Source organism: Carassius gibelio, chromosome A21, assembly GCF_023724105.1.
Source record: "Carassius gibelio isolate Cgi1373 ecotype wild population from Czech Republic chromosome A21, carGib1.2-hapl.c, whole genome shotgun sequence".
Lineage (NCBI taxonomy): Eukaryota > Metazoa > Chordata > Actinopteri > Cypriniformes > Cyprinidae > Carassius > Carassius gibelio.
The window spans coordinates 24658626-24672786 of NC_068391.1; the positions used below are offsets into that span (position 1 = coordinate 24658626).

Sequence of the window (14161 nt, forward strand, 5' to 3'; positions counted from 1 at the left end):
ACATGCTGTGGGAGGTTAGCTCCTCCAACGACAGCCTAACCACGAGTAAAACCCCACCATACATGATACCCTTAAGCCTTGTGTTAACTGTGCTGGCTTACACCATCACCATGCCAGCTGACCTGCTACACATACACCTGGCCAACTCTCTGGATAGCGCCTTCCTACTGCACGTCAACCCCAAACAGAGAGAAGTGAACGTGCTCCTGAACCAACCCATCAGCGAGTCAAGCCAAGTCTACAGACCTAAAGACATTGTCAGTGTCAGGATGTGGAAAAGCAACACCCACACCAAAACACACATTCCAAATGTGGTGGCCTACCACGACAGCGACACACAGCTGTACCTGGCCCCAAACATGCACATGTGTGCTTTGTCCAAAGACATTCATTATCTCTGCCTTAGCAAACCCTTCCTCAGACACAACTCTGAAGGAATCTGCGAGCTGCAACCCTGGGTCAGCGATATGCGCTGCCCTGCCGAAGCCAAGCCTCGTACACAAGTCACAGAAACGCAAGCAGAGATTGTGGGTAACAGATGGCTCGTCAACACTCCTGTGTGTACGACCAGCATGACACCGCCACCCATGCCAACCTGCTTGACCAAGTACTGAAAGGTACCACCCAACACATTGACATTACTCCTGTCGACACAGCCCTCCAAGCACAGCCTCGACAGCCCGTTCTGAACCCGTCATCTGCGGTCCAAGTCTGGACTGCTCCCGACACTGCACGGTGCATCTCCACCGTCATTGGTCCCGCCCTGACTCTTGGCGTGACCTTCATCCTATACAGGATACTCAACGGATGCAAACCTCTACAGCCAAACTCACGACAACTGTGGCTGGAGGTCTCCGATGGAATCCCCGGAAAGGGGGTGCCAAGTCAAAGACAACACCGAAACCTCATCAAGCTGAATCGTCGGCTTCAGGAACCACCTGCCATCATGACCCACCTGCTACATGACCATCACGATTCACCTGTCATCTGCCCATCCTGATGATTTCCGTCCGATGATGTCCACACAGGGACTTCATCTGACGTAAAGGGGGAAGGTGTAACGGATAACCCATCGATTCATGGGTTAAATTCAGGCATAAAAAAATGAAACCCATTTTGCACTAATTGCCTGGCCTGGCGCCAGCCTGGCTGGACTTAAATTAATTTACGATACCCATGCAAGCCTCAAAGGAGAAATGAAAACCCCCAACCAAATTCCTGATTATACTTTAGGAAATGTCTCTCCTCACTTTAACTTTCTCAAAGAGAGCCATGTTTCTGCAACCCCCACCCCTGCAGGTCGTAAAACTTTATGACCACCCTGGACAACAGGACAGGAGAGAAGCCAAATCACTGGTTTCCTTTCCTTATGCATTCTAAACTTACCTTTTTGTTTTTATGTTTTATAAATGTATTACGTATTCCTTTTTGGTACATTAGATGTTTCCCATATAAATCGGGACTATCTGCAATTTAGCAGTGTGTGTTAATCTTTAATGTGTGTAATTCTGCATTTAAAGATACCTTCGTGTTTCTATCTGTTATATATATGTACTGTTTGGTGTTCTTCGAATCGTCATGTTGTGACCGACCCTTAAACTCAAACCCTCCTTTAGTTCGTATGACACTATACATCCTTACTATTTGAGATAATTATTTGACACTGTTGGTCCTGGGCTAGTTTCACTATTTAACAAATCTTTGTTAGAAGGAGCTGAAAATTGCCACGGTTACATCTGTGCTAAAGAAACCCTCACTTAGTGCCTCCATTTTGTCAAAATTTCATCCGAATTCCATTTTGCCATTTATTTAAAAGTTATTGGAATTTTTTTTTTTTTTTACAGCTTCAGAGACCTTCCTGACTGAGAATCATATTCTTGAGAAGTTTCACTCAGAGTTTAAGTCACTTCACAACATAGAAACTGCTCTTGTAAAAGTTCTCAATGATATTTGTATGGCAAGAGATTCAGGGGACCCTTTCATTTTAGTAATGTAGACCTGTCCTCTGCTTTTGATACTGTAGATTATTCAGTCCTTGTCTCTCGGCTGTAGCATTGTATTGGGTTGGGGGGGGGGGGCAGTTTCAATTTTTTTTTATTATTCCCTAACCAATAGACTTTTCTCTGTAAAAATAGGATGTTTTCTCTTCTTCTCTTAGCAATCTGTCCTGTGGTGTGCCTCAAGGGTCCGTTTTAGCTCCTGTCCTTTTTCCTTCCAGCTTCTCCCCTTTGGGTTCCATTTTTTGAAACATAATGTTTAATTTCTTTGCTATGCCCATGATATGCAAATCTATATGCCTGGGTCTAGTAAAAATAAGAGTTCTCTAGGCAACCTAACAGCATGCCTTGAGGTTGTGAAAGCTTGGCTTGCCAAAAATGTTCTTTTTCTGAACCCCGACAAAACAGAAGTCAGTGTTTTTGACTAGAATTCAAGGATAATAGCAATTCTCTGTACTTTGGTATATCTAAATCCCAAATGGCACGCTTACAGGTGCTGTGGCGAGATTCCTGAAGGGAAAGAGGAAATCTGATCATGCCACCCCCTTCTGAGATCCCTTCACTGGATTCAGATTAATTTTAGAATTTAGTTTAAAATTTAATTGCTGGTATTTAAATCATTAAATTATTTTGCACCTTCTTATTTGTCCAATCTACTTCATCCCTACTCTTCCACCAGAGGCCTTAGATCCAAAGATAAGTTTCTCCTTCAGATACCCAAAATTTGGCTAAAATCAAGGGGTAACCGAGCCTTTGAAGTGTACGGCCCGGCACTGTGGAACAAGCTGCCACTCTATATTAGATTGGTTTCCACTTTGTCTCAAAACTTATTCTCTGTTGCTTTTAACCTATAAGAGTGTTCTGTTTTAATTGTGTTGCTATTATTAGTGTACTTTAGAAGTGTGTTTTGCTTTAACAGTTTTTCTACTATTAGAGTACTTAATATTTTTTTTTTAATTCTAACTTGTACAGCACTTTGGTCGGCCTGTGGCTGTTTTGAATGTGCTTTATAAACTTGAACTCCATTCATAAGAGTGGCATAATATTCAATCTAAATGTATGAAATAAAAATTTTAAAATAATTATTTCATTACTTAGCTCACAATAGTAAAAGAGAACATGTGCATAGTTTATGTGCATAGTGAAAACACTTATGCTATTTTTGTTTTTCATTTTTATAAAACCAAATGTGGGAAAATTGTGCACACAACTTTCAAATCCTGTATGGGATGTACAGTATGGAACATTTATAAATTAGGCCACTGATGTATAACTAAAGATTCAAACTTCAAGTAGTCCATACATTTCTGACAAAAAAAGGCAACAAAAAAAATCCAACTTCAGACTACACATAGAATTTAATTTAAAGATATATTACCACAACATTAGAGTCAGTCTTTGAAAGAGTGTCCCTGTTTCAGTGAAACCAAAGATGGTATTCGCTGCAGATTGAGTAAACCATGCTAGTCCCTCTATGCTGGGTCACATTACTCCAAACCTAGAATGTAATTGATGCCTTGTACCAATCCAATGATAATAGGCTGCCAGGCCACAAGGTAGCGCAGCCAGTCCAGTAGCTGTCCATACATGACATGGGGTCTCTCCCATCTAGAGATTTTGTTAAGGTGCTATATATATATATATATATATATATATATATATATATATATATATATATATATATATATATATATATATATATATATATATATATATATATATATATGTCTAACCTCTCATGTGGGTATTCTTTGGATTCGTTCCTGTAAATAACGAGAGTGAACATTCGAAAGGGAATGCTTCGGTTACTTAAAGTAACCTCGGTTTCCTGAGATAAGGGAATGAGCATTATGTCAAGGAACCGAGGTTAAGTAACCAAAGCGTTCTCTATTGTGACACATCTAGGCATAGTATGACATAACACACAATACTAAAATTGAATAGGGGGCAAAAACTAAAATTAGCCAATGTGTTTTTCTTTTTTTGCTTTAAGCATTACAGGAATTATGTTTACATGCAACAGACTCTATATACAATACAAATGATGTAAAAAGCATTTATAAATATACTTTATCTACTGTATCTTCCATGTATTTAGCACAAAAGGTCTGAGATGAATTATACAATAAAGTTCAATTTACGGAAACGATGAAGGATACGGGTTACTGAACATCCTTTTAAGGTCAACTTTTTCTTTGCAGTATGGACACATCTGCTTCTTACCCACAATGCACCACCCACGTATGCAAAACTCATGGAATCTGAGAACAAAATAGGTTAAGGAAACAATATGTGCATCTAGTGTACATACAGTGGATGACAACTCTACTGTCTGTGGTTAAAAAAAATTGAAACGTTTTGTCACATTGCTACATGTCATTATACTAATATCAATGTAAACTTTAAAGTCATGAATAAAACCATAACAAGAAGCATATAAATAGAATATATTAACAAATCAGTTCAAATTTGGTGACTTTATGTTTTATAGGTTTAACAAGAACCAGTCATCATTAACAATAATAACAATAATAATAATAATAATAATAATAATAATAATAAATCCTGAAAGGACAAGATACAGTTACTGCTTGCATATGGTTCAATGAATAATAAGATACATTCAGATGGCATTATAAGCAAAACAGCTAAGTAGTAAACTACAGTAGGTTGAACTGATCCATAAATAGGAGACCATAGCAAATATTTTCTGCAATTCCTCCAATATAAGAAAAATATTGAATTTAAAAGTAAAATAATAATAATAATAATAAGGAAAATAATTCACTATTGAATTTCCATTACAGTAGTTTCTAAAAGATGACTTTTTTTTTTTAGATAAATGGATTATGTCAGCAGAGATGGAAGGAGTACTACTCAAATAAAATGAGCTAATTTTAAATTTACTCAGAGTCAAGTCAAGTCACCTTTATTTAAATAGTGCTAGCGCAGCTGGAGGAAAACAAAACTAGAGGTATTTCATATTGCTTGGCGGGAAAGTAACCTATCCTACAGAAAAGCATTAAAAACTGCTAGATCCGATTACTTTTCTTCTCTTTTAGAAGAAAACAAACATAACCCCAGGTATTTATTCAATACAGTGGCTAAAATAACGAAAAAATAAAGCCTCAACAAGTGTTGACATTTCCCAACACTACAGCAGTAATGACTTTATGAACTACTTTACTTCAAAAATCGATACTATTAAAGATAAAATTGCATCCATTCAGCCGTCAGCTACAGTATCGCATCAGACAGTGCACTATAGACTCCCTGAGGAACAGTTCCACTCATTCTCTACTATAGGAGAGGAAGAATTGTATAAACGTGTTAAATCATCTAAACCAACAACATGTAAGTTAGACCCTATACCACCTAAGCTCCTAAAATGGTGCCTCAAGAAGTCAAAGATCCTCTTCGGACTATTATTAATTCCTCATCGTCATTAGGATATGTCCCCAAAACCTTCAAACTGGCTGTTATTAAGCCTCTCATCAAAAAAACACAACATGACCCCAAAGAACTAGTTAATTATAGACCAATCACGAATCTCCCTTTTCTGTCCAAGATACTAGAAAAGGTGGTATCCTCACAATTATATTCCTTCTTAGAGAAAAATGGTATATGTGAGGATTTCCAGTCAGGATTTAGACCATATCATAGTACTGAGACTGCTCTCCTTAGTTACACTACTCTTCGCATTTTATATGTTACCCCTGGGAGATATCATCAGGAAACATGGTGTTAGCTTTCACTGTTGTTCAGCTCTATATTTCTTTGCGGCCCGGTGAAACACACCAATTTGAAAAACTAATGGAATGTATAGTCGATATGTATTTTGATTAAAGCGCTATATAAATAAAGGTGACTTGACTTTAAACAAAATACATTGCGTCAAAGCAACTGAACAACATTCATTAGGAAAACAGTGTGTCAATAATGCAAAATGACAGTTAAAGGCAGTTCATCACTGAATTCAGTGATGTCATCTCTGTTCAGTTTAAATAGTGTCTGTGCAATTATTTGCAATCATGTCAACGATATCGCTTTAAATGAAGTGACCCCAACTAAGCAAGCCAGAGGCAACAGCGGCAAAGAACCAAAACTCCATCGGTGACAAAATGGAGAAAAAAACTTGGGAGAACAAGGCTCAGTTGGGGGCCAGTTCTCCTCTGACCAGAGGAAACCAGCAGTTCAATTCCAAGCTTCAGCAAAGTCAGATTGTGCAGAAGAATCATCTGTTTCCTGTGGTCTTGTCCTGGTGGTCGTCTGAGACAAGGTCATAACAGGGGATCTGTATCTGGGGCTCTAGTTGTCCTGGTCTCCGCCGTCTTTCAGAGCTGTAGAGACACTTTCTAGGTGCTGATCCACCATCTGGTCTGGATATGTACTGGATCCGGGTGACTGCAGTGACCCTCTGATCTGGATACAGACTGGATCTGGTGGCTATGGTGACCTCGGAATAAGAGAGAAACAGTAGTATTAGCGTAGATGCCATTTTTCTAATGATGTAGCAAGGACATAAGGTGTGTTACGGGTGTGTCTCCGGTTCACCTAATTAATGCAGCCTAAAAATCCTTTAACGGATTTGGATACTAGAAGCATATTAGTGTGTTATGTGTGAACCAGGTTAAAGAGATCTTTAATCTAAATTTAAACTGCAAGACTGTGTCTGCCTCCAGAACAATGTTAGGCAGGTTATTCCAGAGTTTAGGCACCAAATAGGAAAAGGATCTGCCGCCCGCAGTTGATTTTGATGTTCTAGGTATTATCAAATTGCCTGAGTTTTGAGAACACAGTGGATGTGGAGGATTATAATGTAACAAGAGCTCATTCAAATACTGAGGTGCTAAACCATTCAGGGCTTTATAAGTAATAAGCAATATTTTAAAATCTATACAATGTTTGATAGGGAGCCAGTGCAGTGTTGACAGGGCTGGGCTAATATGGTCATAGTTCCTGGTTCTAGTAAGAACTCTAGCTGCTGCATTTTGGACTAGCTGCAGTTTGTTTACTAAGTGTGCAGAACAACCACTGAATAAAGCATTACAATAATCTAACCTAGAGGTCATAAATGCATGGATTAACATTTCTGCATTTGACATAGGACATAATTTAGATATATTTTTGAAATGGAAAAATTCTGTTTTACAAATGCTAGAAACGTGGCTTTCAAAGGAAAGATCGCTATCAAATAACATACCTAGGTTCCTAACCGATGACAAAGAATTGACAGAGCAGCTATCAAATCTAGGTTATTACATGCAGAGTTTTTAGGTTCTATAATTAACACCTCTGTTTTTTTTCAGGATTTATAAGTAAGAAATTACTCGTCATACAGTGTTTTATCAACTATGCATTCCAATAGTTTTTTAAATTGGTGTGTTTCACCATGTCACGAAGAAATATAGAGCTGAGTATCATCAGCATTACAGTGAAAGCTAACATCATGTTTCCTGATGATATTTCCCAAGGGTAACATGTAAAAAATGAAGAGTAGAGGCCCTAGTACTGAGCCTTGACGTACTCCATACTACACTTGTGATTGATATGATACCTCTTCATTCAGTGCTACGAATTGATGGCAGTCATATAAGATTTAAACCATGCTAATGCACTGCCATTAATGCCAACAAAGTGTTCTAGTCTATGCAAAAGAATGTTGTGGTCAATAGTGTCGAACGCAGCAGTAAGATCCAATGGCACTAATAGAGAGATACAACCACGATCAGAGGACAGAGCAGGTCATTTGTAACTAAGGAGAGCAGTCTCAGTACTATGATATGGTCTAAATCCTGACTGGAAATCCTCATAGATACCATTTTTCTCTAAGAAGGAATATAATTGTAAGGATACTACCTTTTCTAGTATCTTGGACAGAAAAGGGAGATTCGAGATTGGTCTATAATTAACTATTTCTTTGGTGTCAATTTGTGTTTTTTTTTATGAGAGGCTTAATAACAGCCACCTGTTTGCAGCAGGAAATGTGGCAAAAATATTTACTATTTTATAAGCATACGGACCAACGTTCACGGTTCCTCCTATGGGCATCGGGTGGTGGTGAGCCCGGGTGCGAGGGCCCGTTCATCGCTGCTTGCAGCTTTTATTAGGGCCCGAGCACTGCAGTGCGAGGACCCTATTGGAATTGCTCCATTTATTAGGGCCCGAGCACCGAGGTGCGAGGACCCTCTTGTATCTGCTTTGTTTATTATTATTAGGGCCCGAGCACCGATGGTGGTGAGGACCCTCTTGGAATTGCTCCGTTTATTATTATTATTATTATTATTATTATTATTATTATTATTCTCCAAAATGAATCACATTTTTGAGGGCCTAAACATGCTCGAAAAGTCATGAAACTTTGCACACACCTCAGAACTGGCGAAAATTTACGTCTGATATGGGTTTCAGAAGTGGGTGTGGCAAAATGGCTCAACAGCGCCACCTATACACGTTCAACGGTGTGCGCCTCGAGCTACGTTTCATGTACATTTATGAAAATCGGTATACTCATGTAACTCTCCAATACCTACAAAAAAGTCTCTTGGAGCAAAATTCGAAACCCAACAGGAAGTCGGTTATTACTAATATTATGTGCAAATTTTGTGTCATTTTTGTCATTTCCATGCGTTGTATTTTAACGAACTCCTCCTAGAGATTCATTCAGATCAACACCAAATTTGGTATGCCTAATCTGAAGGCCTTTGCGATGTTAAATTGTGAAGCTTTTGAGTTTTCGTTAATGGGCGTGTCCGTGGCGGCCTGGCGAATTTCGATGACTCGCCATGAAACAGGAAGTTGCTATGACTCAGACATACAATGACCAATCTGCCCCAAACTTCACAAGTTTGATGAGACTCCTGACCTGAACAGATTGACATGCCCATATTCAGTTATAGTCATAGCGCCACCTATTGGCAACAGGAAGTGACATATTTTACACTGCGATTAACTACTCCTAGAAATTTTATGACATCAATGTATTTTTTGTGGTCAGTCTAATCTAAAGGCCTGTGCGATGTTAAGTTGCGAAGATCTTGAGTTTTCGTTAAAAGGTGTGTCCATGGCACCGTCACGAAGTTCGATGTCTCGCCATGGGAATAAAATATGTTATAACTCAGGCATAAAATGTCCGATCTTCCCCAAACTGCACATGTGTGATAAGAGTCCTGGCCTGAACACATCTGAAGGCCAAAATTCCATCAGGTGTGGCAAAATGGCTCGATAGCGCCACCTATACACTTTCAACAGAGTGCGCCTCGAGCTATGTTTCACGTACATGTACAAAAATCGGTATACATATGTAACACACCAATACCTACAAAAAAGTCTCTTGGTACGAAATCCGAATCCCAACAGGAAGTCGGTTATTTAGAATTTTCTCTGCAAAATTGGCGTTGTTTTTGCCATTTTCAGGGGTTGTACTTTAACGAACTCCTCCTAGAGATTTAGTCAGATCAACACCAAACCTGGTCAGTGTAGTCTTAAGCCCTTTGCGATGTTAAATTGCTAAGATCTTTAGATTTCGTTAAAGGGCGTGTCCATGGCGGCCTGACAAATTTCGATGTTTCGCCATGAAAAAGGAAGTTGCTGTAACTCAGACATAAAATGTCCAATCTGCCCCAAACTTCACATGTTAGATAAAACTTCTGCCCTTAACAGATCTACATGCCCACATTCAGTTATAGTCATAGCGCCACCTATTGGCAACAGGAAGTGACATGTTTTATGCTGCGACAAACTACTCCTATAATTTTTTTGAGATTAACATATATTTTGTGGTCAGTCTAATCTAAAGGCCTGTGCAATGTTAACTTTTGGAGATCTTGAGTTTTTGTTAAAGGGCGTTTCCATGGCGCCATGACAAAATTTGATATCTTGCCACAGCAAGAGAAGTTATTGTAACTCAAGCATAAAATGTTCAATCTTCCGCAAACTTCACATGTTTGATAAGAGTCCTGGCCTGAACACATCTGAAGGCCAATATTCCATTATAATGATAGCGCCACCTGCTGGCAACGGTAAGATTGGCACATATATGGGATATACTTTGATATATTCCACTTATATTTAGGACATTAAATGCATATTTCTCAACGTTCACCTTTTTACTAAAGCCACACGATGGCAGTGAGCCCGGGTGCGAGGGCCCGTTCATCGCTGCTTGCAGCTTTAATTATTATTATTATTATTCTTCTTCTTCTTCTTCTCCCGAATGAATCATATCTTTGAGGGCTTTAACATGCTCAAAAAGTCATGAAACTTTGCACACGCGTCAAACTGGTGAAAATTTTCGTGTGATATAGGATTCAGAAGAGGGTGTGGCAAAATGGCTCGACAGCGCCACCTATACCAAGAAAATCAACAGCCTTCAAGCTATGTTTCACGTACATGCACGAAAATTGGCACACATATGTAACACACCAATACCTACAAAAAAGACTCTTGGAGCGAAATTCTAAACACAACAGGAAGTCAGTTATTTTTAATATTATGAGCATATTTTGTGTAATTTTGGTCATTTCCATGTGTTGTATTTTAACGAACTCCTCCTAGAGATTTCTTCAAATCAACACCAAATTTGGTATGCCTAATCTAAAGGCCTTTGCGATGTTAAATTGCGAAGATCTTGAGTTTTCGTTTTCGTCCGTGGCGGCCTGGCGAATTTCGATGATTCGCCATGAAAAATGAAGTTGCTGTAACTCAGACATACAATGTCCAACCTGCCCCAAACTTCACATGTTGGATAAGACTCTTGACCTGAACAGATCTACATGCCAATATTCAGTTATAGTCATAGCGCCACCTATTGGCAACAGGAAGTTACATATTTTACACTGCGACAAACTACTCCTAGAAATTTTATGACATCAATGTCTTTTTTGTGGTCAGTCTAATCTAAAGACCAGTGTGATGTTTAGTTGTGAAGATCTTGAGTTTTTGTTAAAAGGTGTGTCCATGGCGCCGTGATGAAGTTCGATGTCTCGCCATGGGGATAAAAGATGTTATAACTCAGGCATAAAATGTCCGATCTTGCCCAAACTTCACTCGTGTGATAAGGGTCCTGGCCTAAACAGATCTGAAGGCCAATATTCCATCGAGTGTGGCAAAATGGCTCGATAGCCCCACCTATACTCTTTCAAGGGAGTGCGTATACACTTTAAACGGAGTGCGCCTCGAGCTATGTTTCACGTACATGTACAAAAATCGGTAAACACATGTAACACACCAATATCTACGAAAAAGTGTCTTGGTACGAAATCCGAATCCCAACAGGAAGTCAGTTATTTAGAATTCTTTTTCTCTGTAAAATTAGTGTTGTTTTGGCCATATTCAGGGGTTGTACTTTAACGAACTCCTCCTAGAGATTTATTCAGATCAACACCAAACTTGGTCAGTGTAATCTAAAGCCTTTTGCGATCTTAAATTGCGAAGATCTTGAGGTTTCGTTAAAGGGCGTGTCCATGGCGGCCTGACAAATTTCGATGTTTCGCCATGAAATAGGATGTTGTTGTAACTCAGGCATAAAATGTCCAATCCTCCCCAAACCTCACATGTTCGATAAAAGTCCTGCCCTGAACACATCTGAAGGCCAATATTCCATTATAATGATAGCGCCACCTGCTGGCAACAGGAAAATTGGCACATATATGGAATAAACATTGATATATTCTACTTATATTTATGAGTTTAAACGCATATTTCTCACCGTTCACCTATTAACTAAAGCCACTCGCTGCCGGTGAGCCCGGGTGCGAGGGCCCGTTCATCGCTGCTTGCAGCTTTAATTAGGGCCCGAGCACCGATGGTGTGAGGACCCTCTTGGAATTGCTCCGTTTATTATTATTATTATTATTATTATTATTATTATTATTATTCTTCTCCAAAATGAATCGCATTTTTGAGGGCCTAAACATGCTCGAAAAGTCATGAAACTTTGCACACACCTCAGAACTGGCGAAAATTTACGTCTGATATGGATTTCAGAAGTGGGTGTGGCAAAATGGCTCAACAGCGCCACCTATACACGTTCAACGGTGTGCGCCTCGAGCTACGTTTCATGTACATGTATGAAAATCGGTATACACATGTAACTCTCCAATACCTACAAAAAAGTCTCTTGGAGCAAAATCCGAAACCCAACAGGAAGTCGGTTATTACTAATATTATGAGCAAATTTTGTGTCATTTTTGTCATTTCCATGCGTTGTATTTTAACGAACTCCTCCTAGAGATTCATTCAGATCAACACCAAATTTGGTATGCCTAATCTGAAGGCCTTTGCGATGTTAAATTGCGAAGCTTTTGAGTTTTCGTTAATGGGCGTGTCCGTGGCGGCCTGGCGAATTTCGATGATTCGCCATGAAACAGGAAGTTGCTATAACTCAGACATACAATGACCAATCTGCCCCAAACTTCACATGTTTGATGAGACTCCTGACCTGAACAGATTGACATGCCCATATTCAGTTATAGTCATAGCGCCACCTATTGGCAACAGGAAGTGACATATTTTACACTGCGATGAACTACTCCTAGAAATTTTATGACATCAATGTATTTTTTGTGGTCAGTCTAATCTAAAGCCCTGTGCGATGTTAAGTTGTGAAGATCTTGAGTTTTTGTTAAAAGGCGTGTCCATGGCGCCGTCACGAAGTTCGATGTCTCGCCATGGGAATAAAAGATGTTATAAGTCAGGCATAAAATGTCCGATCTTCCCCAAACTTCACATGTGTGATAAGAGTCCTGGCCTGAACACATCTGAAGGCCAAAATTCCATCAGGTGTGGCAAAATGGCTCGATAGCGCCACCTATACACTTTCAACAGAGTGCGCCTCGAGCTATGTTTCACGTACATGTACAAAAATCGGTATACACATGTAACACAGCAATACCTAAAAAAAAGTCTCTTGGTACGAAATCCGAATCCCAACAGGAAGTCGGTTATTTAGAATTTTCTCTGCAATATTGGCGTTGTTTTTGCCATTTTCAGGGGTTGTACTTTAACGAACTCCTCCTAGAGATTTATTCAGATCAACACCAAACCTGGTCAGTGTAATCTTAAGCCCTTTGCGATGTTAAATTGCGAAGATCTTTAGATTTCGTTAAAGGGCGTGTCCATGGTGGCCTGACAAATTTCGATGTTTCGCCATGAAAAAGGAAGCTGCTGTAACTCAGACATACAATGTCCAATCTGCCCCAAACTTCACATGTTAGATAAAACTTCTGCCCTTAACAGATCTACATGCCCACATTCAGTTATAGTCATAGCGCCACCTATTGGCAACAGGAAGTGACATGTTTTACGCTGCGACAAACTACTCCTATAATTTTTTTGAGATTAACATATATTTTGTGGTCAGTCTAATCTAAAGGCCTGTGCAATGTTAACTTTTGGAGATCTTGAGTTTTTGTTAAAGGCCGTTTCCATGGCGCCATGACAAAATTTGATGTCTTGCCACAGCAAGAGAAGTTGTTGTAACTCAAGCATAAAATGTTCAATCTTCCCCAAACTTCACATGTTCGATAAGAGTCCTGGCCTGAACACATCTGAAGACCAATATTCCATTATAATGACAGCGCCACCTGCTGGCAACGGTAAGATTGGCACATATATGGGATATACTTTGATATATTCCACTTATATTTAGGACATTAAATGCATATTTCTCAACGTTCACCTTTTTACTAAAGCAACACGATGGCGGTGAGCCCGGGTGCGAGGGCCCGTTCATCGCTGCTTGCAGCTTTAATTATTATTATTCTTCTTCCGCTTCTTCTTCTTCTTCTTCTCCGTCATGAGTCGCATTTTTGAGGGCCTAAACATGCTCCAAAACTCACGAAACTTTGCACACGCATCAGGACTGGCGAAAATTTACATCTGATATAGGTTTCAGAAGGTTAACACTGTTATGGACTTCTAGGAACATATTAAAAAGCATCAACAAGTGTTAAATAGGCTGGCAACATACTAGATACATACTAATACATGCTAGCAAGAATTAGCTAAGTGCTAAAGCACGCTACTAATGTAGTGAAAAAGGAAGTTGCTGTAACTCAGGCAAGCAATGTCCGATCTTCCCCAAACTTCACACGTGATAGGTGTTCTGTCCTGAACAAACACCCATGAAAAATTCAGTTATAGTCAAAGCGCCACCTGCTGGT

The 14161-nt window shown here is 39.4% G+C and overlaps 1 protein-coding gene across 2 annotated transcripts in view; it reads right to left on the reverse strand.

The window, feature by feature from the left end:
• Positions 1–3336: 3336 nt before the first annotated feature.
• The window catches only part of rnf121 (ring finger protein 121), a 192120-nt gene continuing 181295 nt past the window's right edge, over positions 3337–14161 (reverse strand). For both annotated transcript variants that reach the window (XM_052536380.1, XM_052536379.1), the window contains 2 exons: positions 4157–4258; positions 3337–3605 (listed from right to left, as the gene is read on the reverse strand). In XM_052536380.1, the coding sequence (XP_052392340.1) occupies positions 3485–3605; positions 4157–4258 (223 nt within the window). In that variant the 3' untranslated portion in view covers positions 3337–3484. The remainder of the gene's footprint in view (positions 3606–4156; positions 4259–14161) is intronic.